The 26,464-nt window shown below is 40.2% G+C and overlaps 1 protein-coding gene across 1 annotated transcript in view; it reads right to left on the bottom strand.

Annotated features, from left to right (window-relative positions):
• The window catches only part of PSMD14 (proteasome 26S subunit, non-ATPase 14), a 70,612-nt gene that overhangs the window by 6,424 nt on the left and 37,724 nt on the right, over positions 1-26,464 (bottom strand). Inside the window, exons 7-10 of the mRNA XM_066612091.1 lie at positions 12,929-13,036; positions 7,305-7,379; positions 2,972-3,097; positions 1,987-2,049 (exon numbers count right to left, since the gene is read on the bottom strand). Coding sequence (XP_066468188.1) covers positions 1,987-2,049; positions 2,972-3,097; positions 7,305-7,379; positions 12,929-13,036 — 372 coding nt within the window. The remainder of the gene's footprint in view (positions 1-1,986; positions 2,050-2,971; positions 3,098-7,304; positions 7,380-12,928; positions 13,037-26,464) is intronic.

Genomic DNA, 26,464 nt, shown 5'->3' with positions numbered 1-26,464 from the left:
GGGCGCCTGCCAGGATGGGAGTGAAATCAGGCACCAGTCAGAATGGAAGCCCAGGTCTACCTGGCAGGTAGATCTGGGCTCTAAGTCCAGACAGGAGCTCAGGTCTACCCACCCAGCAAACCTTGGCCACAAAGGCTGAAGTTCAATCAGGAGTTCAGGACCATCCATCTGGTTGACCTGGGCTCTGGAATTAAGGTAGCGCTCATGCCCACCCCCGAACACAAACACTGTATCCACCAATGGTGTCATCTTGCTTATTGGTTCCATGCTGTATCATAATAACATCTCATTGGCTCTTTGAACAATCAGTCTCATTGGTCCGTTCTGAATTAAGGAATTGTACGTTTTGTTACATGAGACAGTTGCATTTTTGTTTTCTGTTTTTTTGGTCATACAGTTTGATAGAATGGAGATATTTCACTCTGGTTTGTTTCATTGCATTCTGCTGTAAATTATGCATCAAATGGTTTATATGATGGTATTATTCCTAAAAATTGCAATTTTAGCAATCTTGGGCACTAGTGATACCCCCCCCCCCCCAAGGATGGAACCTGGGCGGACCGTCCCCTGCCCCCACTAGCTGTTCCACTGCTTGTACCTCAAAACCTCTAAATCTACAATAGCATGAAGGTGTTATAGCATGAAATGTGTGCAAAAAGTGTTGGGAGGGAAGGCAGGTGAAACTATTATTCAGAATACTTGAGGGGGGGAATGGCAACACTACTTTCAAGTAAATATGTTTAGAATGAGCACAAAAGCCTTACTGCTACTGGAGGATGGGCCAGTTACTATGGTCACAATTTAAAGAACTTGTTTAGGCAAGACTAAAGGCAAAGTAATTCAATGTCACAGTTTTTTGTATTACTGGTTAGGGCCAGAATTCAATTGCCATCTTTTAAAAAAAACAACAAACTAAACTTTTTCCCTTTGTGAATAGGAACCCCCTCCTAGTATATTTATGTAATGAATTTTTATCCCGCTTTTCTCCTGGCAAGGGCACCCAAGACAGCTATATGAAACACAGTTCCCCAATCTCTTCTGTTTCAGAAGAGGTTTGCCTTGAGACATGAACAATTGCTGATCAAAAAACAGGAGTCAAGTTCCCTGGGACACACACAACCTACAGTGCAATCCTATTGTCCTGTTGCGTGGATGCAACCCTCCCTGAGCCCGTTCCAAGTGTCACAAACATGCTGAACAGTGTGTTTGCAGCTACTCATGAGTTGGCATCACTGGCCCAACAGACTGAGTTGGTCTGCCAGCACCACATCCTGTTCCAGCACTGGCCAGCACAGGTAACTTCATGCCGGACGATGCAGGGCCTGGGAGCGGGTGACTGGAAGGTCGGATAGGAAGTGGTGGTTTTGTGCAGGAGGAGAATGGAGCGGGGGGGGGGGACTAGGACTGGTGGAGGCTCCTTGGTCCCAGGCTGGGCAGCCCTACACGAGTTTTCCAGATTTTCACCAACTGTGGCTGGCACAGATCCAAGAAGCCACATAGGGGTAGTTGGGGCTTTACTCGGGGTAAAGAAGAAAATATCCTCTTATCCTGAGGTGACCTCCAGCCACCACCTCAGTGGCTTTGGATGCACCACAGGCCATGTCTGGCTGCGCCAGTGCAGCATAGGTTTGGGCTGTCTGTGCTTAGTTCTTTGAATCCCATCTACATTTTAAATATTGCTGGAATGATCACAAATTGTTGCCCCATGTTCTGCTGGATTTTAAACCCAAGAGCAGAAATACAATAGAAAACCTACCGTGTTTAAAGGTTAAGATGCCAGGAAGTTTCTTTAGGTACAAAAATGTACCCTATATAACAGGCAAATGCCAAATGACAATTTCATGTCTACTGTTGAGACTAATGTTTCAATGGAAATAAATTCACCATTTGTAAGGAGTTTAAGAGAAAGAAAAATCATCAGCATGTGACTAAACTAGAATACACAAAGAATGTTATTTCAAATCAGTATAATTCATTACACCTCACCTGCTTGCCAACATTTTTTATTGCCAGCTGTTCAGGTGTCATCTTATCTTCTTCTTCCACTGCCTGTGAAGGAAATGCAGAAAGGGTTGGAATTTGAGATCTTATTAATTCAAGAGCCAAAAAAATTTAAATACACAACCTTTTGTAAAACTGAAGCTAAAGCAATAGTTTGAAGAAATACATATTGACAAAAGGCAGCTAATTTCTGTGTGTCAACAAGGTAGAACGACACCATGCATGTTGGGGCAATGGTAAAGATCCAGAAGTCTTGTTCATGTGATTCATGGAACAGAATTATTTCCTCTAGTCAATGCTTCATTGGTAGGGATGCAACGGGACGGGGACAGACAGGATTTTCCCTAGTATTCAAATGGCAACATTTTGTGATTAAGAAAAACTATCATTGCTCTATTTAGCATTTCCACTGTGTAATGTGGTTATTTATAGACATTAATTTTTATTATTATTTAATTATATATTAAGATAGTTTTATATAATTATATATTTTGCACACAGAGAGAAAACTCGAGAGCAATAGTCAAAAACCAGGCCACTGCCGGAGGAGCTTTCAGCAATAGAAGTCTACAATGGGAGAGACATAAATATCTTGGTCCGTGCACAACATGGCCTCCAGCATCCCTAGTGACAAGCAACAATTTTGTTGCATAGTTCACAACTTGAACCATCTTTTTGCTGTTATAAACAACAAAATACTTCTTGGTGGCAAAGCTAGTCTCTCCCAAGTAATGCATAATTCCTTGAACACAACCTTTTAAACATTTAGAAATGTTCTTCTGATAGAGGCATGCCATCGCCTGTGCTTACTGCACATCTACTCTGATTTTTTTCACCTGGGATGAACAGCTATCCCACCCGCATCCATTATACGAAGACTGGACTTACAAGAAACTAATTGGAGTTTGGGGGCACACTTGGATCCCTAGCTAATCAAAGCAATTGCTCAGCCAATGGGTCAATAAGTTACCTTGTTATAGTTCTTTGCTAATTCCAGCATTTCCTTCACTACTGTTTCATTGAGCTTGCAGTGTTCGCTGTAGTCTTGAAGGGTTAAGCCTTCCATCCAACTCTTCTTATGTAAATTGAGCAGCATCTAAAAAACAAACCACCAACCCAATCAATTAAAGCAGTGTTTCTCAAACTATGGGGCGGGACCCACGAGATGGGTTGTGAGCCAATTTCAGGTGGGTCCCCATTCATTTCAATATTTTATTTTTGATATATTTGACTTGATGCTACCATGGCATGTGACAGCATTTGGGGACATGTTACAGACTTGTACTTTTAACAAGCTACTATGTATATTCTTTTAACAATGATAGTCAATGGAACTTACTGCTGGGTAAGTGTGGGAAGGATTGCAGCCTAGGACTGTCAAAAATTTTCCTGCTTGATGATGTCACTTCTGGTCATGACATCACTTCTGGTAGATCCTGACAGATTTGCATTCTAGGAAGTGGGTCCCAGTGCTAAATGTGTGAGAACCACTGAATTAAAGTATTACTGATTGCAGAGAAGTTTGCTGTGGTTAAAAGCAGATAGTTGGGCATGAGCAGTTGAGGCCTATCAAGAAAATCCAACTATGCAGTAAGATTCGAATGGCAAAGGACAGTAGTAGAATATATGAGAAAGCATGCAGATGTTTTGTGCCTATCAGGATCTGCAGGAATACATGCCAGGAGACAGGAAAGTTTTTGGTGGTGGCAAGTGTTTAGAACACTGCTGTCAAGTTGAATAATATGAGACTACCACAGATGACTTTTCTGAGACAGAGATTGACTCCTCACCCCCAGTCTTGAGCATCCATTCCCTTGGAGATCATCTGACGAGATAGAAATTGTTTGCTAGATAAGATAATTGTGAAAACTTGAACCCATCCTCACAGTGGGGATTTGTAAAGACCTGATTGAGTGCTAAAAATTGTTTGTGATCATGTGGTTTCAGGCCTTCTGCCAGACTATCAGCTTCCAATACATAATTGGTGTCAGAATTGCAGAGGTCCCATTCCCATTCTCAGTCATGAGAATGAAGTCATGAATGTGCAGAGAAGGACATCAGACTGAAAGGATGCCAGCACACTAGGTGAAGACTGCACATGTTAATAGAAACAGCCATGATCCTAAATTCTCTCTTTCTCACACTTGGCAATTACTGTTATCACCTTCACAAAAGTGCTTGCAGTGCACCGAACAAAGATAAGGTCTGGGCTCTGGAACATGAAGCAAAGAGGGGAACGGATGCTTTGCTGCAGGAACACAGACAGGAATGAACCATCCAAAAATCAAAGTTTTTCTATGTCTTAAAAGTACAGGTCTATTACAACCAGCACCTCTGCTTGCAGTCTCTCTTCATCAAATCTGCCCCCTGTGCATATTGCAGCATCTCTCTCTCCCCCTCCCTCCCTCCTTTTTTTTTTTTTTTTTTTTACAGTGACAAAGAATTTATCACTTGATTCTTGTAAGCTCTAATGAGTTGGCTCTGAGTAAGGCGGTTGAATTCTCTTTTGACTTATTTTTAGGGGGGAAAACCATTAAAATATTGACACTTGTGAGCCAATTCTGCCTCTTGGTAATTTCTATATAATCCCTATGAAGACAAGAATAGGAGTGTGTTTCAACATAGTGTTATAGTGCCGAGTAAAAAAAAATTACTGCTAATGATGAACAAACTGATTGTACTGTGGGTACAAACCCCACAATAAGCCTGTGCAAAGATGATCAGACTTAAGTTAGAAAATGTTGCTGGGGTTAAAGTTTAATTTAGGACTCTACAGTAGCATTTTTACTGTGTTGGTAAATCTGCACTTCAGGTAAAATCTCCTTATAGTTCTGAGGTTCTCAAACTCCCAGGGAGTTTGAGAACTGCAGTAAGTCCTTGCAGGGGAGTGGGGAAAGCAGCAGGGGAGAGGGGAAGGCAACAATGAGATCCCCAGGATCATGTTGCTAAGGTGGCCGCAGGGACTGGCATTTACTTACCAGTCCCTGCAGCAGCGTCCTGGAGGTGCGGCTCCCCAGTCTTCTAAAAGTGAAAGTGGAGCGATTGCACACCACCTCCACAAAACTGGAAAACCTAACCCTTAAGGGGGCAGAGGCTAGGGCCCTTAGGCTGGAGCATTGCAATGCCCCAGTTTGAGAAGCCCTGTTATTGTTGTACAGAACCAAAATGAAAGTCTTGTAAGTCTTAACTCTCCATTAGTATTTCTTACAGGTAGTTTTGAATGATTTTAATGTGTTTTTAGAAGTTACCTCAGCTAGTTTAAGGATAAAAAGCTATCCAGGTATTCATATAAGAGGTTTCCTTTCCTGACAGCAAAGACCCCGACACCAACACTGATGTCTTTGCAACTTCAAGCTCCGATTCCTGAAATACACTTTACACATGGGACTATAGTGAAAGACATTCTTGAATACTTAGTTTTGTGCAGAACACCACAGTTACTTCCTTATGGGTACTGGGAGACCAAAGCATTTTCAACCTCTACTGTGGCAACTGCACAACTTGGTCTTTTCTGGACAGACTTCTGGAAGTTGATTTTAATCTACAGTGCGTCATACAAGCCAGGAGTGTCAAACATAAGGATTGTGGACCCTGTGATAATTGGGGTCTCCCATATGATGAAAATACGATCAAGATTTGCACATCCTCTCTTCTGTCATTTGCAGCTAATGAGTTTCTATGTGAGAACAAAGTGCTTAGTTATGGCCATCAACTGCCTAATGACATCACTTCCTGCTTAATTATGTCACATCCAGCCTTCAGCAGGCTCCATTAAAGCTATTTGGCCCACAATAAGAAATTAGTTTGACACCCTTGCTCTATGTCCATTATAACCACCAGGCCAGAAGAAGCCCTGCTTCGCATCCTGTCCTTGGAGAGGAGAGCTGTTGGCACAGGGTTGTTTCAGTGGAGCTCCCAGTGTCATGAAACAGAACTGGACATTTTAAGATGGTGGATAAACCCTTCCTATTTCAACAGGTGTTTAAGAGCACTGTTTCTCAAAGTGTGCCTCTAGGAGCCCCTTGTAATTCAGAGGCTCCACAAGTACATCATAAGTGGCTGCTATCTGCTTGGCACGGTGCTACTCTGTGCATGCGCCAATACTCTCAGGCTCCTGATACTCCACACATGTGCTGGCACAGCATTCTGAGACTGCTTAGGCGTATAAAGGACTCTAGAGACTCAAATTTGAGAACCACTGTTCTAGAACAAGCCTTAATTTTTTGCTGATGTTTGTCTCATAGAATCATACAGCTGGAAGAGGTCCACAAGGTCATCTAGTCCACCCTGTCCTCCTAGAGCATCTCCTTCAGGTGCCTGTTAAGCCTCTGCTGCAAAATCTCCAGTGAGGGAGAATTCATCACTTCCCTTGCCAATCTGTTCCACTGCCGAACTGTTCTTACCATCAAGAATTTCTTCCCAATGTCCAACCAGAAACTCCTCTATTGCAGTTTGTACCCTTTTGATCTAGTTTTACCCTCAGAGGCAGTTGAGAACAAATTTGTTCCTTCTTCCATATGACAGCCCTTCAGGGGGAAGGGAGCTGTCATGACCCCTTTCAGCTTTTTCTTCTCCAAACTTATCATATCAAGTTCCCTTAAACTTTCTTTGTAGGCTTGATCTCCATCCCTTTGATCATCCCTGTTCTCTGAACCCGCTCCAGTTTGGCTGCATCTTTCCTAAAATGTGGTGCCCAGAATTGCACACAGTACTCCATTGTGAGGTCTGATCAACACAGCTACAACCTAAATACAGTTAATCAATTGTTGAATTGTTTTCTGACAGATTTTGAAATAATCAATTTCGTAGGCTGCTATGAATCAAGCAAAAAAAATGAGGCACAAGATTTTTAAAAACAAGTGCCAGGAAGTGAACAGGTTCATTGTAATAGTATCATAGAAATGAAAAAAGAGGCTTGAGAATTACATGGTTTTTAAAATAGTTACTATTTTGTCACAATTTAAACAAAGATGTTTCTAATTGTCTAAATAAGACAGACTGATTTTTGCCAAGAACTTATTTAGCATTCACTAGGTATGAATGCAGATGCCTTCTGGAGGAGAAGCAGTGTTCTACAAGAGAGTTCAGACTGAGGTTCATTTAATACAGCAATGCATTCACTATCTGACACAAAGGAACAGAAAGAAATAGAAAATAACAACGAAATATCAGAAATTAAAATTCAAATCACAACCCTGTACCATGCTGCAAGTCAGTTTAAGCCATTTGCAATGACTTTTTTTATCCCCTAAACAAATGATGGAACACACCCTAGGCAAAAAAAAAAACACACAACAACTCGCCTTCTGTTCTAGTTCATTCTTCCGGTAGTTGATAGTAATGGAATAATAATGTCTATTCAGTCCATGAATTAAAGCCTAGGAAGAAAAATAAAAGATGAATAAAATTGCATTTGACATTTCTACAATTTTAAAAATATGAGATTCAAATCTAGAAACACTGGATTTCACTATAGCAGATATAAGAGAAAAAGGTTCTAGCTTTTTGCAGATTTTAGTGTTTTCCAAACGAAGAAGTGCAGAAAGCAGTGTTATGTGTTTTTAATCAAAATTTAATTATGATTATAAATTATAATTGCTTTAAAAGTGTACTAGGTTGGGGATATAGGTGGTATAGGGGCAGCAGATGAAGTTAGTCATTACCCATGTACCCCCCCATTAAATAATAAATAAAACCTTTTTTTTTTTTTTTACAAATTTCAAGGTTTTTCTTTAAACAAAAATGAAAAGTGCAGAAATCTGTCTTATATGTTTTCATTTTGTTTTAACTCTTTTCTCCCACCTCTATTAACTAGTGTTTACAGTCCTGTCTGATTTAGTAGCAAGGGAGGGGACCAGGATGCAGGTCTCTTGTTATCTGGTGTGCTCCCTGGGGCATTTGGTGGGCTGCTGTGAGATACAGGAAGCTGGACTGGATAGGCCTATGGCCTGCTCCAGTGGGGCTGTTCTCATGTTACATTCCATCAACTTCAATGCAACTTACTTTCATGGGGCCCAATCCCATGCAACTTTCCAGCACCAATGCAGCTACAGGATAAGGGAATAAGTGTTTCCTTATCTTGAGAAGGCCTCTGCCTTCCCACTGCAAGATGAAGCACGTGTTCAATTGGCACAATTGCATCAGCATTAGAAAGTTGGATAGGATTGGACCCATGGCGACAAAAATGAGATTGCACTTCTGCAACTACAATTCATTCTTGAAAGGTTTTATGAAGTATTTAATTTAGGAAAGAGTAAAACACAAACATATAAGACTAAATTATATCATGGGACCTGTTTCCTCCGTTTGGAAGGCTTGCAGTTGCTTAAGCCAGTAGGTATGAGAAGGGAGGAGGTGGCACAGATGTCGCGCAGTGGCTGCTGCATGTCTCTATGTATGTATGCATACACATGTAAGAACGAGAATGACCATGCAATCCTAAGCACATCTACGCATGCACAGTAATGTAGGTCGTAAGCTGCAATCCTAAGTATGTTATTGTGGAAGGCAGTTCCAAGGTGAAATAAGCGTCATCTGAACATAAGAGAACAACACATTCTGATGACTGGGGTTTTTGCTTGCTCAGTTGCAACAGTTTCCAGTTTCTGCTGAAAAGTTAACTTGCTTTAATCCATTTTTGCCCAGCCCACAGGTGTACACATTTGGTCCCTGTTGCGTATATGAAATGTGGGGCAGAAATGGCTTAAGGTTGAGCAGCAGCGTGTCCCTTCAGCAATGGAAGCTGCTGCAACACAACAGCTCTTGCAGGACGGTATTATTCCCCAATGCATTCATAGCACTTCTTGAATCCTGGCCTGTTTCCTAGAGAATGGCACATTTTAAGTCTTTTAAATATAAGCAAAGTCCTTTAAGCAAATTAAAGGAAATACTGAAATATCCAGCAGGCTGGAGGAATCAATCACACAGAGTCCTGCAGAAGTAAGCTACGGCTTTAAAGTGAATTCAAGACCAAACTATTACGTAACTTTCTAAAAGGAAAAAATAATAATAATAATGAAGCAGTACAACACTGTAGGGGTTTGCATTAGAGGTCATTACATGCTGCCTTAAACAGCCCAGTAGTGTATTCTCTAGAAACATACAAGCACAGGCTTGCCTGCACCCAATCAAAAACATTAGTGGTTCCTTGCAATACTCATTATACTCTGCAGTTTGCACTGATTCAGATCAAGAGCAATATTCTTCAACCATCTTAAATGGAAATTATTTTGTCTGCACAAGTTATTCTGTTAAGCCATCAAGTTGACAAAAAAACTTGAAAAAACAATCCATCAAGATACCAGGACATGCTCTGGAGTCTGAGGGGTTTAACTATAACTAGAGAGGCAATCTCCAAAGTGAGAGCAAAAGCTGGAATCCACAATTCCAGCTTGACAGTTTTACTATGTATGCTGTTTTCAAATGAGTGTGCGGTGTTTACAGCATATGCCACTATTAGTGTTCCTGTAATTAATCTTCAGAGAAATAATTAGGCTTCCTGGTTGCAACTATCCAGACCTTTTAAAATTCATTTTAAAAGAAAAATAATATTTTTTGGCAGTATTATCATTAGTGCAGAAAATGATGATGACAAAACATTAATCATTCATGAGGGAATGCTTGTTTAACAAACATGATGCTTTCTGCATGGAGGTCTGTCTTCACCCAGTCCTCCTATTCACTGAGAAACAGAATCCAATTGCCTTTTAGAAGATGAAAAAGGACTTTGATCTGTCAGCTTCTTGCATACAAAACACTGTACAGGTTGAGACTAAATATTCGAGTGGGTTCCCTTCCAAGCACTCACCTGGATGGCACTATAGCAAATCCATTTAAAAAACAAAGTTTCTTTGCTCTGATGATTTAAAAACAGCCTTGCTGACCTCGTGACTCTAAGATAAGAGTCATTAAGAAGACAATCCATCAACCAGTCCTCCTGCAAGAGCTTAGAAAGCTTCACTCAACCCCTCCCTTCACCAATGCAAAGCGATCACCTTTCTTTCAAATGTTCAGGGGGAAGGGAGGGGTCCCTGGAGAGAGAAGGATTGATGGATTGTCAGCCAGCTGCCCTCTCTCTCTTTCTCTCTCATTAAGGAGGCTATTGTTAAAGGACTGCTCAGTTTTTTAAACTGATTTTAAAGGGGTGCATTTTCCCCTTCTCCAGGGATCAGCACATTCCTTCTCATTTGCAGGGGTCATTTGTGTTGAGTTAAATCCGTGTACAAAAAATCCTTGTATAAATAGCTGGACCTGTATTCTGTGAGTTTAGTTTTTCGTTTGAAAAGCCATAGGTATGCACTCAGCCAACTCATTTTAACCCTTCCACTTTCTACAAGTTTTAGCAGCAACGATTTCATTCTATGTACATTCAAGTTCCAGACAGATACTTGCATTTTTTACAGGCCTGTACTAATGCAACAGCACTAATCTTCTAAGTTATAGAACTGCACGGTCCCTGCCTGCAAGACTTGACCACAGTATATTCCCCATTTTTAGGTTCTCAATTTAATCACAGCCAGGGGAACGTCAATCTTAACCACAGTTAGAGTCAACTAGGCTCTTCCTTAAAAGGGTTTGTTAACCAAGCTACAAACCCAAAGATTGAAGTGGGGTACCTGGGGAGCATTAGATTTACTTAAGATCAGTGCAGACATATTCCTGGATCACAGTCAAGACAAGAGGTAGTAAGTAGAGGGCTGTAGAGCTAAACGACAACCACACACTTAGTATGCAGAAGGTTCTTGCTCAATCCCCCAACATCTCCAAGGAGGACTGAAAAAGATCCCTGCCCAAAATCCCAGAGAGCCAGTGCTAGTCAACACAGACAGTACCGAACTAGATGGGACAATGGTCTGATTCAGTAGAAGACAATGAACCTATATACCTACTAAGGGAGTGCCTGCCCTGCAGTTGGTTCACCATTCCTAATGGCTGATAAAAGTCACTATGTTTTTAATTTTTTTTTTGAAAACTTTTTTTAAACTTCATTTTTGAAAGCTTTAATGAACATAATGCCGTTCTACAAATCAATGGTAAGGCCACACCTGGGGTACTGTGTCCAGTTCTGGTTGCTACATCTCAAAAAGGATATATTGGAAATGGAAAAGGTGCAGAAGAGAGCAACCAAAATGATTACTGGGCTGGGACACCTTCCCTATGAGGAAAGGCTACAATGTTTGGGCCTTTTCAGTCTAGAAAAGAGGCGCCTGAGGGGGGACATGATTGAGACATACAAAATTATGCAGGGGCTGCATAGAGAGATGCTCTTTTCCCTTTCACATAACACCAGAACCAGGGGACATCAACTAAAGTTGAGTGTTGGGAGAGTTAGGACAGACAAAAGAAAATATTTCTTTACCCAGCATGTAATTAGTCTGTGGAACTCCTTGCCACAAAAAGTAGTGAAAGCATCTTGCCTAGATGCCTTTAAGAGGGGACTGGACAAATTTCTGGAGGAAAAGTTCATCATGGGTTACAAGTCATGGCAGGAATGTGCATGGTAGAGGTAGGCTGCCTCTGATTGCCAGATGCAGGGGAGGGCACCAGGACGCAGGTTGTGTCTGTTGTCTAGTCTGTTCCCTGAAGCATTTGATGGGCCACTGTAAGCTATAGGAAGCTAGACTAGATGGGCCTTTGGCCTGATCCAGCGGGGCTCTTCTTATGTTCTTATGGGTATTGACCTGCAATCTTAAGAATGCTTATTTGGAAGGAAGTTCCAGTAGTTCAAATAAATATGGTTTTGGCTTTTGTAAGGAAGTTAATTTGGCTCCAAGGTTATATACAACTTCAAAAGCAGGCTTAGGGATTCTTTCACCATGAGTATAAAGTGCCATTTAAGTCCCAGTTTATTCATTAACATCTATGGGGGGAGAGGGGACCCTAAAACCTGTTCTCAGTTTCATCCTATGCAAAATCTCAGGACATAGTCCTATTTTTTGAAGTATTAGACTGTAACCCTAAAGACAGGTAAACTATAACCCACCCACAAGCATCATACCTGTGAAGTCAATGCATTAAAATGAACAGGTTTACTTCAGACGTATTCAGGTTGATGATTCAACTTAGCTGCCTTTATGATCTCAGGACTCATAAAACAAATTAAGACTAACAACAAAACAGCCCAGAAGCAAGAAAGAACTTGCATCAAGAAAGAACACAGTAATATAAAAGAAATCTGCACATAACCTTTGGAATCACAGCAGATGGCAACAAAGGCACTGTAATCATTAAAAAAGCAAGAGTAAGAGAGCAGACTTACCTGTAGGCTAATGCAAGTCCCTTGCGTTGGCCTCTGGGTGTCGCAAACGTTCCGTAAAGCATGTTTGTGCCACCTCAGGAGTTGGGGGGGCCCAACAGAGGCAATTTCGGGCCGACTGAGAACGGCCAGAGCAGGGGGTTGGGGAGGGCGGGTCAGGGGTGTTTTTTTGTTGGGGGGAGGGCAGGAGGAGGGTGGGTCGGACATGGGAGGGGGGTGGGACTGGCCTCCATCACTTAGGCTGGATCCTAACCCCCCTCCCAAGCAGCCCAACATTACACTGGGCTGCTTGGATTTGCCCCAGCAATTTTGCTGGCACAGATCCGAGTAGCCTCACTGAGGTGATTGCCGCATGCCACAGGGTAAGGGGAAGTTCCCTTACTCCGAGTTGTGCAGGATCTACCTCAAACTAGGTACAGAGCAGGCCAGCCTGGCTGCTGGTTCCAGCGCAGGTTAGGATTGGGCTGCCCATTGCTTCATTATGCACAACCTCAATCCATATGAAAACTTGAGCAATAGCCATTAAGATTTAGTCTTAATTTGTGGCATTTAATCAAACTTTGAATACTTATTAAAAAATACAGTAAGTGTAGGGTACAGAATAATCAGTGATAATATTTTAAGCTACACACATCAAAAAGTGAACACTCCAATACCAAATAGTGAATTTACCTGAATAGATGGCTTGTTTAAATGACCCAGATTTGAAGTTGTTTGTCTTGGTTCATGTCCCAAGACCATCATATTAGCATTGATCAATCTGAAGGCATCGATAACAACCTGTAAAAACAAGACGCCGAAGTCAATTCTTGTAGAAAACACAAGCTATTGCGCCAAGGAACAGCGGACAAGTCACGATCAACTCACATCTGTTTTTTGGCCTTTTTCCAGAAAATTATTTAATTATAATATTAATAAAAAAGAACCTCCTGCTGCCTCTGCCATCAGAACACCAACTCTTCTCATATTGTTAGGTGACAGCAATTATTACATGTTGCAAGGGGTTGGAAGAAAATAAATTAAGTTTTATAAACTGTTATTTTGGCAGCAAACCATACAGGCATATATATATACACACACACATACATATGCACACACAAACTATGAAACTTTAAAGACACATATGTTTGTCACCTACATCTTGCCTAGTCAAATTGAATGACAGAGAGACTAAAACTGAAAGTGAGCACAAGCTAAGGGACTGTGTTTAAAGCCCAGTCCTGTCACATCAATTATACCACTGGAATACTTGATATGACAACAAAATTATAGTCAGCAAGGAACTTGCCCCATGTATTCCCTTCTAGTCAGATGCTTTTTACTCCCTTCGAGTAGGAAAGAGGTTATAAACTGTCGGATGGATTATGACGACCTTGTCAGTGTCATGGTCAGGAGTACAACAGAGTAAATAAAAGGGGGGGGGGAATCAAGGTCACTTACACTGTATAGTAGGCAACTTTTAGAAGTTTTTAAATTATTAATTTTGTTTGTTCCAATAAAGTCACAAATCGGGGTGCACATGTACTACTATTTTACCCAAGGAATCTCCAGAAAGCTCCCTTGTCTGCAAACAAATCATCGGGCAGAATCTGAGAAAGAGCAACAGATGCTAAAGACTATACTGTGATGTGCATTATTGCATATAAAAATAAAAGTGTTTTCTCACAACTCCAAAATTTAACCCTTAAACCTACAATCTGATTTGTTTAGAGCAGGGGTGGCCAACCTTTCAACTTTAAGGGTTCCTAGACCATTAACAATTGTGAAGAAGAGGCCATTTCAGCAGGTATCTGTCATCTCAGATGACAAGCTGTGGCTGCTGAAATTCCTTCCTCTTAAAGGTTCCGGAGCCCTTAAAATTGAAAGGTTGGTCACCCCTGGCTTGGAGCATAACTATTGTTCCCCAAACAAAGAGTGCTGATAAAATGTAGCACTCAAAAGCGGAATTAAGAGTCTAGAAATCTCCCATTTACTTCTCAGCTCAACTACTAGGTGGCTTTAAAAAGCAAGATACTATCCCTCTAAATCGGTAATATGGAGATGATAGTACCAAACCATATAATGGTATTAAGATTACGAAGAATAAGGGTCCAATCCTATCCAACTTTCCAGCACTGATGCAGTTGTGCCAATGGGGCATGTGCTGCATCCTGTGGTGAGGGAGGCAGTCATGTAGGCCTTGTTCCCTTACCTTGGAGCTGCATTGGCACTGGAATGTTAGATAGCATTGGCCCTAAGAAAGTGTTTTGAACACTTAAAAGGAAAGACTTCAACCCCATGATTTCCAAAAGAAAAGCTTTAAAAAAAAAAGTCATTATGCCTTAAGAAGTTATACCAACACAAAATCAATGTGGCTACATGGGTCCTATGGAGGAATTTAGGGCAACACCATCCACAGGCTGGCACCCTCTTCAAGCATTATGATTTTATACACAGAAAGCACCAGTGTAGATAAAATCATGAACATTGTTGTATGCACATGAATTTTTGGCACATGCATCCACAACCAATCATGGCGTCCTAACAGAAGTGGATGTGATCACCACACCTAAGAAATGACCCATTCTTTTTTATGCCTCTTCCCCTTTATGAGAGGTTTCTGTGTAGAAGCAAATTTGAATTAAGCCTTGTATTAGTTAGGGAACTGTTAAGAGTGCAAGCGAGGAGCATCACTCCCGTTCACACTCGTATCCTTGCTAACTGGGCGAGTGATAGCTCTCCTATATTTTGCAGACAGGGAGGGAGAGAGATGTGCAATTGTTTCAATTCATTGCAGTGAGGCATCTTTTCTAATGACTGATGGCTGGAGTCTCCTTGTGTCTTTTTAAAAATGAGGACCTTTGGGACAGGGAATCATCTTATTACTTGGTTAACTATGTTTTATTTTATGCTGATAGTGATATGAAAATATGTAATAATAAAATTCCCAAACAGCCTTGTGAAACAGAGAAAAGTAGAAAGGAGGAATACAGAGGCTCAATGATGCAGATGTCAGAAGTACCAAATAAACCTTGTAGGATGAAAATAGAGATTAAAAACCAATTAAGGGTCAGCAAAGCTAGGTTTACTGTATCTTGATGAAATCTCCAGAGTGGTGTCCCTGCTCTGCTTCTGCTGCCACCTGAAAACAGGAGATCATTTAAGATGGCCCCTAGTTAGAAGGAAATTTGAGCCAACCTTCAGATAACAGCACCCCTTTATGCCTCCATGGCAGCAGTGAGGGAGTAACAAATGCATATGTATAAGCTTTACTGACATATTATGCAGTGTAAGTCATTCTTCACATTAAGCCATGCCATAAGGGCAATGAGTAACAAAGACAGCTAATTCTAAGTGTCTACACAAATTCAAGTAATGTATGAATTTTCCTTGGGCATAAAACGCATCATCTACACATCCTAATGTTTAGCAAATTAGAAGCATTAAAGGTTAAATTACAATTCTGCATCAAGGTTTCCTTTAAGGACTAGTACATAAATGACATACCATATTCTAGAGTCTTGTACTGATCAACATACTCATTTTGGAGACTCTGTCTTGATATTTTAGCACACCAAGCACTGAACTTGTTGGAAAATAGTATATAAATATTATCATCAACAATATACGTAGCCCCAAATGGTTACTGACTGTCTTACTAATGGTGGCAACCACAGGCTGACATAAATAGATATGGACAGTCAATAATCAGAGGCACAAAGTAAATTCTGGAATAGATTCCCTTGGAATCACTGCAGGAACAAAGCTTCAAACAGTACTGGTCAAATTATGAAGGATGTTCCTTCTGCTACAGTAACAAAGATTCAAATACTGCAGTGATTCTCACACGTTAAGCACCGGTACCCACTTTTTAGAATGAGAATCTGTTGGGACCCACCAGAAATGATGTCATGACTGGAAGTGACATCATCAAGCAGGAAAATTTTTAACAAACCTAGGCTCCAATCCTACCCACACATCTAGGAGTAAGTCCCATTTACTATCATTGTTAAAAGCATATACATAGTAGCCTGTTAAAATGTCCCCAAATGCAGTCACACACAATGGTAGCATCAAGTCTATATTAAAAATAAAATATTGAAATGAATGGGGACCCACGTGAAATTGGTTTGCGACCCACCTGGTGGGTCCCAACCCACAGTTTGAGAAACACTGAAATACTGGATTCTGCAACAGTCTTCTCTGCCTTGAGAACTAGTAAGCACCCTCCCATAGGTCAGATTGATGAGCTCCATAGTCTTCTACATCTGGAAAGTTTTCAGTATATTATTCTTCACTTACAGGCACATCTAGCACAGAATAGTTTCAGTTACCCTAGGTGCAAATCTGCAGAGCATTGGTTCTCAATCTTCTTGGGAGTTTTACTCCTGAGGTAAGTCTTTGCAGGGGAGGGGGCGAGGGCAGCGAAGCAATCCACAGGATCACATTGCTAACAGGGGTGTAAGGGGGTGTTTATACTCACGGAGGGCTGCTACAAGCTGCAGGAGGTGCAGGGAGCCCCATGCAGCCCTTTGCAGGGCTCCCTAAGGCTTAGAATGTTCAAATGGAGTGATCACAAAGCACTTCCTAGTTGCATTCACAAATAGGAAGTGCTTTGTGATCATCCCATTTGAACATTCTAAGCCTTGGAGAACCCTGTGGAGAGCTGCATGAGCTCCCTGCAACCCCTGCAGCTTGTAGCAGCCCTCCGTGAGTATAAGCACCCCGCCCCCGTTAGTGACATGATCCTGTGGATTGCATGCTGCCCTCGTCCCCTCCTCTTAAAGGGACTGGGGACCTTTACATAAGCTGGTGGGTCGTGACCCATCAATTTGAGTACCACTCCTATAGAGGGTTTGTCTTTGGGGGGGGGGTGAGGGATATATTTCTTCCAGTTCTATGATTACATGAACTAATCTAATATGCATAAGTTTAAAAACCTGAAGCAGTAGTTCCCTCGGCAGTATTTTCCTTTTGAAAAATGTACTTGGATTTACTGGCTGCAGTATATAGATCCATGGGAATGCTGGGCTTAGTTCTCCCTGGCAGCAGCTTCCTAAGGGTCTCCACAGACAAACAGATATGTATTCACATGGTTCATTAATAGTTGGGCGAAGGGGCTAGCTTCACAAGTGTTGATCATATGCTTAGCAAAAGTACTATCCATGGACCCCTTAATGAAGGGTGGCAGTGTTTTTTTTAGTTAAGCACACACCTCCCCTTCCACTGCTTTGCTGTCCATGGAAGGAGAATCTAAAGGAAGATCCATGTACAGAAAGGCATTTCTATGTATAGCATAGATCTCCCTTACTATACTGGGAGAGCTCCCTGAGAAAGTTAATACTAAACAAACTTAAGCATATTAGAGATCTGTACTCATTTTTAAGCTTCAGTTTTAAATCAATTATTTTATGTAACATTGATAAAAACCAGTTTCCCAAACTCTTGAAACAGCATTTGAACCAGATGTTCTAATTTGTGAACACCTGCAAATGCCCAATCATAGCAAATATGGAATATAAATAAAAAATAAAAAGTAAACAAAAACCAAACAGTCTACACTGCAGTTCTCTAGAGGCTTAGTTGATAGGAAATGACACAAAAAGAATTTACTCTGAGGAGAAAGATACAATTACTTGGCAGGGTATCAGAATCACAAGGTGCTTCATCAGATTTTAGAGTACTAACACTTAGGCTCCTAGAATGGATTCTAACTGACTGCTCCACTAGAGAACATGGAACCCATCCAAGAAAGCAATGGCATTTTCTTACAAAATTGCTTCAACTCATATTTGAGCTCCATATGCACTTTTCAAGATAACTGATTGCAAAGGATGCTGAAGAAATGGCCAAATGTCAGGTTTTGCAATTATTATAACAGCCTGTCTTATAAGGTCATGTTTGGGTAATATTTATGGTAAAATGCCTTTGGCCATCTAGTGGTCTGCTGTGGAACTACAGTAGGCACTCACAGTTGTGGAACCCTGAATATTTACCCAATGGCCTTGATGCATGCAAGTTCAAAACCATCTCTACAATGCAGCTTGCATGAGTAAACGCTGACAGTTCTATGCCTCGAATATCAACACCAGTAGGATTGCTTATTCTACTGTGCTTCTGATCAACAATCAGAAATACGTTCCTAGAGGACAGTATCATAGGGACCATTAAGCTTGTGAACTGCAAGAAACTGCACTCTTATTAAATGCATAATTGCACCCTATTCTGAATTGAATACACACTTTCTTATAAACTACTGGACAAGAATATGACTTGAGTGACATTTTGCTTCTACTTAGCAGCATCATTACAACCAATGAGAAAAAGAACACTTTAGCTACACTAAGATTAAAGGAATTCACTGAGATCACTATAGCAACTGTCTTAAGGAAAACTAACATGCTCAACAACCTGCAACCTAAAATTAGATCTGGGACGCAATAAAAGCATAAATGCAGCAACACACCCTACATTTTGATTTCTATGCAATCTTATAATTGCTTTTTTTGCACAGCAAGAACAAACGAGTTCCTTCTTTAGAGAGTCGTATCAAAATAAATAGGCTCATTAATGTCCAGTGCACTAATGAGCAATGGATGAAGGAGGTGTTAATTATGCTACAGTAAGATTCAAGGATAAAGCCCTGGCGAGCATTTGGATATATGTAATAACTCAAGACTTCTCTAGGTTTGTGAATTTGTGTACTTCCAAATTTGATGCAATGCAGCAACAGCAATGTCATCACCTTATATTTAGCAGGGGAAACTTTATGGACATAAAAGATGTAAAAACAGATCTTACAAGGGTCAATTCAGGAGAACAATAAAATGGACGTTACCTCCATTTTTTCTGAACATTCTTTGTGTTTGAACATTCTTAGACTTCTTAGCTTCCTTTGACCACAATGGATTGTACTTGCATTAAAAACAGCCTAAAGGCTTAATGTAAAAAATTTTGCATTCCTGAGAAAGGGAATAAAAAGTTCCATGTAATGTCATATAGGGAAAAAAAGGTGTACAGATTAAGGTTGGCCTCTTTTTATTATTAAATGTTTTTCCATACTGCAGTTCCTTCACCAACTGGACGATTTAATTCTGCCTGGTGCAAGTGCCTTGAGACTTTGCAGAGGTCACTTCAACAGTAGACAGCTTATAACAAAACCATTAGCGGTTTGGCTAGCTTAAGGAAACCTCTTACTTTCCTTTTTTTGTTTATTATCACTGCATGAATCTGCAGCATATGATAGTTTATAATTTCTCAGGCTTGTTAAATTCATGTTAAAGGTCTGTTTTCTTGTTGAATAAATTTTGTTCATATAATGCTGCCTATTTCATACAGTGAGTCTTTAATAGCACCTTTGGTCTATGCGCAACTCACAGATCAAAACAGAGGACTAAAATAGGGGTTGATGATGCTATTTACATGTGTGATTCCTGCTGTCTTCTTGTTAGTAGCTTTAATATAATAGAAGACCTTGTCTGTTTTGTAATTAACACATCTTTACTGGAGAGATATTTGGAAGTGATTGCTGTGAATATACTGGTTAGTAAAATAAACACAATCACACACCACTTTCTGTTATCAGACAAATTTGTGAATTGTACACATTATACTCCAGATCAACAAACTGTGATATAACAGCCAAGTAGAAGACACATTTATATAACCTTATATTTTTCTGAAAATGTGTATTCATTCTGACCTTGCAAATATAATTAGTTTGTGGGATGCATAGATTTCAATACCATAGATGCTTTAGTAATTGCAATGACTGGAAACAGATACTAAATATTTGGAAGCTGCCACTACACAATAAAGACTGCATCTTTATGTACATCTGTGTTTGTTTCAAAAAACCATCATGTATGAAAAATAGCTGCGTTCCATATTTGTTTCAACTACTGTCATTGGATTAATGATCCACAAAGTTGTCATAAGCTAAAATTCAAGTAGTTCGATAGTAACCTCATAACTTAGCCAAATCATGAAATAATCCATTTAACAGATTAGGGTGCAAATCATTTTTCAACACTGCTAACCAGTTTAAAATAATTAAAGGGAGTATTTAAAAACAAAAAATATAAAACACAAACTGTTTCCTAATGTATTGGTGTGATTCTAAAAATTCAAGAACTTTTCAGTGAGATTATAGCTTTTACAATTGTCTATACACTGCATGATTTTTACATTGTAATTGTCTCTACATAAATCAGATCTAACAACACTTCTGGAAAGTTATAAAATTGTATACATATTACATACAAAATATATACACACACACATACACTCTTAATACAGGTGTAATATCTAAGGTGATGAACTGCAGTTGGTTACCAGCTGTCAGTCAGAACAGAAGCTCTTTCTGACATTAATACATTTCAGGCACCAAAAAAAAAAAAAAAATCTTCCAATCCCTATGACATACAGAAGCTATCTTTAAAAATGCATTGTGTTGCTTTGCAATTCAGCCAGCCAGTTACTGTTTATGCCGTATGTTTATGAAGCAACTTATCAAGGTATAAGAAATGCAGCGCAAAGGATATAAATGTAGCTATGCCAGGTGTGGAAAGAGAAGTAATGTCCCATCTAAAATCTCTTTTATCACCTGCAACTGACCTGTTATCAACTGCTTAGTTGGTTTCTAGATTCTTTAAAAATTAAATGAAACACATGACCCTTGAAGTGCAGCTGAGATTTATGACCACTTCGTTATTTATGCTGCCATGCACGCTTAGACAACCACAACTGAAGAACATCTTCAGTCCCCTGTAAGCCCACAGCATTAAAAATTCAGAGAAATCTTACTTTTTATGCCATTTCCAATGAAAAGCACTAAGAACAGAAACTGACTCATGCCAAATGCATATCACTGAATTGCTGTGATTGTGAGTTTGAAGTCAGTTACATGGAAATTATTTATAAAAATGTCAATTTTAGCTCTGCAAAAGAGATCCCTAGGAGTATGTACATTTTCTCTCTTTATCCTTAGAGAATTTGCTTGTTTTGGTCAGGTCTACCATGCAACTTGAATACCCATATCGGGAAGGGAGACAGCTACAGAATAATACATTTATCTTGACAAGCAAAGGCATGCATCCATAACCCACAAGAAGCAAAAACACAAAATTTCAAGACTATATGCCTTAATGAAGATAGATGGATTATTTTCCATCCACCATGGTAAAAGGCATTTAAAAATTAATACTTTTGAACAAAAAAAGTCTACTTGGAAGTTTTTGATTTAGAGAAGGGAAATAGACTGAAATAACCCTTGCAGTTTAACAACCAACCACTTACTTCCTGATCTAAAGCATAAATAATATTGAGTGTTACTGCATTAAAGAAAACAGTCCAGCATGTACAGTGATTGCATTTTCTACTTCTACTGAAAGACATAACTGAATTCCACACAATATAGGATGAAATAAAAAACTTGAATATGGTCCTCAAGTATGCAATGCTTATACATTCATTAAATATATAAGTTAACAGAGAAGGCAGGATGACTGGAACTGGAATAGAGCCACTTTTGGAAGCAGGTCGTGATAGCTTTTTTTAGCTTTTCTGAGACTTGGGGAGCCCTGAAGAGAGGTCCACTGGCTCCCTGCACCCTCCGGAGGGCTGGCGCTGCCAGGGGTATGTAAGAAAAAAACCTTTTTCTCCCCAGCAGTGATGCAATCATGCCCATTGTATCACTGCCTTTGCCCTTACCCCACAAGCACTTACAGCTGTTCCCAAACTCCCAGAGAGTTTCAGAACCACTGGAGTAAAGCTTCAGTTCCAAGTTGACAAAGCTGAAGTCACATTTAGAAAGAGTCAAACCACTGTGCCAAAGCAATCTTGTTGAATTCCAGAAGAACTGATAAGTTTCACATATAGCCTATAGTAAAGCAGAGAGGCCAGAGAATTAACAGTTGTCTAGGTCTAGCTGGAATGTATCTCAATCATTTCATTACATTCGCAGTATTATTATTATTATTATTATTATTAACAACAGTATTTATATACCGCTTTTCAATGAAAAGTTCACAAAGTGATTTACGGAGAAAAATCAAATAACTAATGGCTTCCTGTCCCAACTAGGGATTGAGCAGAGTGGAGAGAATACAGTGAGAAGATAAAGGACAATTAAAGTAAAGAAAGTATGAAGGAGGAACTAACTGCATGAAAGTCGCTCCCCCCCCCCAAAGGAAAGGCAAGGCAAAGCTCAACCATAATTTGTTGATTCAGAGTGAAAGATGGTGACTAGCAATGTTTTCAAGCAGGGTTTGCCTGCAGCACTTCAGCTTTGTGCTTCAGTTGTTGTCAGCCCCTGTACCTAAATCCGCTGCTACTTCTCTCTATCCACACTTCCAGAATATTTACTTACTTAAAATATTTATATCCCATCTTTCCTCTCATAAAAGCAGGATGCCCAAGGTGACTTGCTGCTTAGGGGAAACAACAACAAACAGCATTCGGAACATGTCTTGAAATTAGCTATGAGTACCACCTATATAATTGTTGTGCTCCACTATGTAAGAATTATGACCAACTTCAACCTAGCTGCCAAAAATCAAACTAAACAGAGATGTACTAGTTACTTATGAATGATGCTCAAGCATTGGAGTGTGTCAAGTCTATAAGAAAGAGAATCTTACAACTAGAAAATGGCTAACAAGCACAGCTATCTACACACCCTAGTGACTAAAGCCAGCACAGTGACAGCACTGTAGATATTGGGAAGTAATGGAACACAAGGAAGCCGACTACTTCCAAAGGTGCATTTAGCCTATTTTTGTAAAGTGCTCAGCAATTCACCTCAGCAAGAGGTGGAATGCTACGTCCGCACAAGATGAGGATTCTGATAAGAGCAGCGCCACAAAGAATGAATGAAGTAATTTAATTGAAAGAGGATAAAGGTGAAAATGGTGGTTGCCAAGTCTCATTTGACAAAGATGTACAGTTGTTTCACTAGGTGGGACTGGTAATAGGTGTGCTTGGCATTCTTGTAACCTGAGTTTCTAGAATTAGTTACCACACCAAAATCACTCCACTACAAACCACTACGAGAGGGGACCCCATCTGTGAAGGGAGTCTAAGCCCACTATTGAATTTGCCAACCATAGTTCATTTTGAATCTCAGGATTCCACTTCAGATGGCTCAACCATATTCAGCCTTCAGTCATAACCAGACCATTGGTAAGAGCAGGATCCAGGGTACTTTGGATTCTGGTCTGGGTCTGTTGCGATACATTTTTAACACTTTTTATTTGCAAGGCATCTGGGAGTTACAAACATACTAAGTCTATTGTGGCTGGATGAGTTTAAAACAAAACTTAACATGTTGCTCAAGTCTTTAAGCCATGGATTAAAACACATTATAGCAGGGGTCTCCAAACCCCGGCCGGGGGCCAGATGAGGCCCGCAGCGAGCCTCTATCCGGCCTGTGACCAGCGTCTTGTCCCCTGAAAGCCTCTGGCCCACTCAAATGAACATGACCAGCACTGTGCTCTGATTGCATCTGGAGAGCGTTCTGAGGGCCAGAGAGGCTCAGTGAATGAGCCCACTCATTCATTTATTCATTCATCTAAGTTCCATCCCCGATTTATTTATTTAAATTTTATATTTAAATTTTTTTCCGGACCTCAGCACTGTGCCAGATATGCGGCCCTCTGGCCAAAAAGTTTGGAGACCCCTGCATTATAGGATTGAGTCCCAATGTTTCACTTTCAACCGCGGAAAGCATCATTCGGGAGCTGTGTGAGGGTGGAACTTTATTCAGATTGTTTTGATACCATTTCAGATTTTGTAAGAATTTTAATTTTACACCCTGTTTTAATGTGTATGTTTTAAAAACTGATTTTATTTGTTAGCCAGCAGAGGTGTGGCTATCAAACCAAAAGGTTGCTTAAACTAAACACCACAAATACAGCAAGCTGAGATTAAAAAAACTGCAGGATTAAAAATTATAATTATAATGCATGATAGTCTCAATTGTAAGATACCCTTATAACGTGTTCAAGAACTATAAACAAACTTTAAGCAAATATGAAACTTTGGAGTGGGGAGCAGGAGCTGCTCTAACTTTCTCTGTGCAGTATTAACTTAAGAATAGGGAAAAGGGACACCAGCAACTTCAAACATAAACTTGTGTTTCAAGCTCTAGACCTCTTCAGGGCAAACATTCTGAATTTACCTCGTTTTCTCATTTCATAATCACATGCGCTGTTAGTTAAGAATAAGAGGCAACCAATTCTAAACCAGGAGAACACTGAAACAAAAAACTTTATGGCACACTAAGTTTAATGGGGGAAACAGAGCTTGTGCAAGCACCCCTGGGTGTTTTACACTTACTGTGTCATGTCGTCACCAAATTACATCACAGGTAGATGCAGTTACTCTTTGGAAGGCTGTTTACTTTAGACAAAATTACTTATATTATTTACTGCTCAGAATGTAGGCCTCAAGGTGTCTGAGGACAACCTAGCAATAACTACATAAAAGGAAGCTCCTTCTCTATCTCTTCTCCACATTAGAATGCATCAGCAAAGAAAGGTAAAGGCATTAAAGAAGTACAGGTGAGTCATATCACAGTTTTACATGGAAAGATCAAGGAGGGTTCATTTTCCTCCACAGTCTACTCTGGCCTGTTCAACTACCTTTGTGAAAGATCCAGCGTACATCCAGATCCTGTCATCACAAACTGGTTTTAGCTAGTATTTCATGGCAATTCACAATCTCAACATGCACACTATCCTTTACTGGATTGGTTCAAATGGCCAAAACCAACTACAGGGTGATGGGAGCAAAGCATAAGACTAACCCCACGTCTTTCATACATTAGCAACTGAGAAAAATTTACAATGTCCCAGTGCTCAAAACAGTCTTATACCAAAAGAATTCTTGAAGAGGTTTGGAGAAAGAAGACCCACAAGTCAATTCTGCCATCTACTAAGCAATCCGGTCCTCTGGGCAGTGTCAGGCAACTCCTGCCTCTATTTCTTCTATAGAAACGCCATGAAATAAAGCCCCTGAGCATTATGTTAGCCCTGTTTGTTACATAGTCAATATTTTATTTTTGTTGATTCATTTAAGTATACGTCTCCTCCTTGCCTTGAATTTAATGCTAGGTAGCTGCATGGAAAGGGTCAGCTAGTAACATGAATATGTTCAGGATCAATAGCAAGAGTATCCTCATCCTTCAGAAAGGAAGGCCACCTTTTTATTCTCCTCCTTTTCTTCACTGATCTATGGAGCTCAATACTCCAAATTCAAACAGAGCTTGTTTAGTTCTTAAATGCTAACAGGGTTTTTATGCCTCTGAAATTTGGATGAAGCCCTCCAACACTGTCCACCTGGAACATTGCATCCCATGGTTTATGATCTAGCCACTTCCTTGGACTTCTGAATTTGGGAAAAACAACTTTTTTTAAAACAAAGGAAAGGTTTCATACCTCCAGTGATTCTCACTAAACTTATGAGTAAGCTCCAAACTAGAAAATGATGCACCTAGTTACCGTACCATCAAATGGTTAGTGAAACAAAAGCAGAGCCCAGTGGCTCCTTTAAAAAAGGAGGACCTCCTAATTGAGTCTCCCTCATCTAAGAATCCAAAATCTAAGAATCTTCAGCTTTAGTGCGTCTGCTTGTTCTTTATCCATATACTGCCTTACTATGTGTAGACCATTAATCTACTGACACTGTGCTAAGTAACTCCCATAGCAGCCTTCATCAAAGAACCATGGTGCAGGCCAGCATCCAGGATTGATAACACCCTGCCTACCTGTTTGCTTTCCAGCTTTCTCCTTCATCTTCTTCATCTTCCCAAGCGCTACATTTTTCCAAGTGATAAAGCCAGCATGGGTTGGTAAATCTTCTTGAACCACTTTTCCCTGCTCTTTCTTCAAGCACCCCCTCTTAGAAGAAAGGCATTTTGGCTCCCTTGTCCTGCTCCCTTCAAGGCCTCCAAGCATGTTAAGGGCTCACTTCATAGCTCTCTTTCCATCTGTGAGATTTGCTTTTTGCCCAGTGAGACTTGCTCTTATGGCCCTTTGTCACCATGACCCCTGCCAATATAATACTCTCAAGTCTTGAGGAAATAAACAACTTTGGTCCATGGTGCAGACTCTTCAAGAATCCACCAAATCTCCACTGTTTTTTCTTTCCTTTGTCCCATGTAAATTCAGACTGATTGTACACTTAGTGCTTGTTTCCTTTCTTCTCTGCTTGTGAATGCCATGTGATTGT

Source organism: Tiliqua scincoides, chromosome 1, assembly GCF_035046505.1.
Source record: "Tiliqua scincoides isolate rTilSci1 chromosome 1, rTilSci1.hap2, whole genome shotgun sequence".
NCBI classification, from domain to species: domain Eukaryota; kingdom Metazoa; phylum Chordata; class Lepidosauria; order Squamata; family Scincidae; genus Tiliqua; species Tiliqua scincoides.
This window is presented reverse-complemented; position numbering and strand designations above follow the sequence as displayed.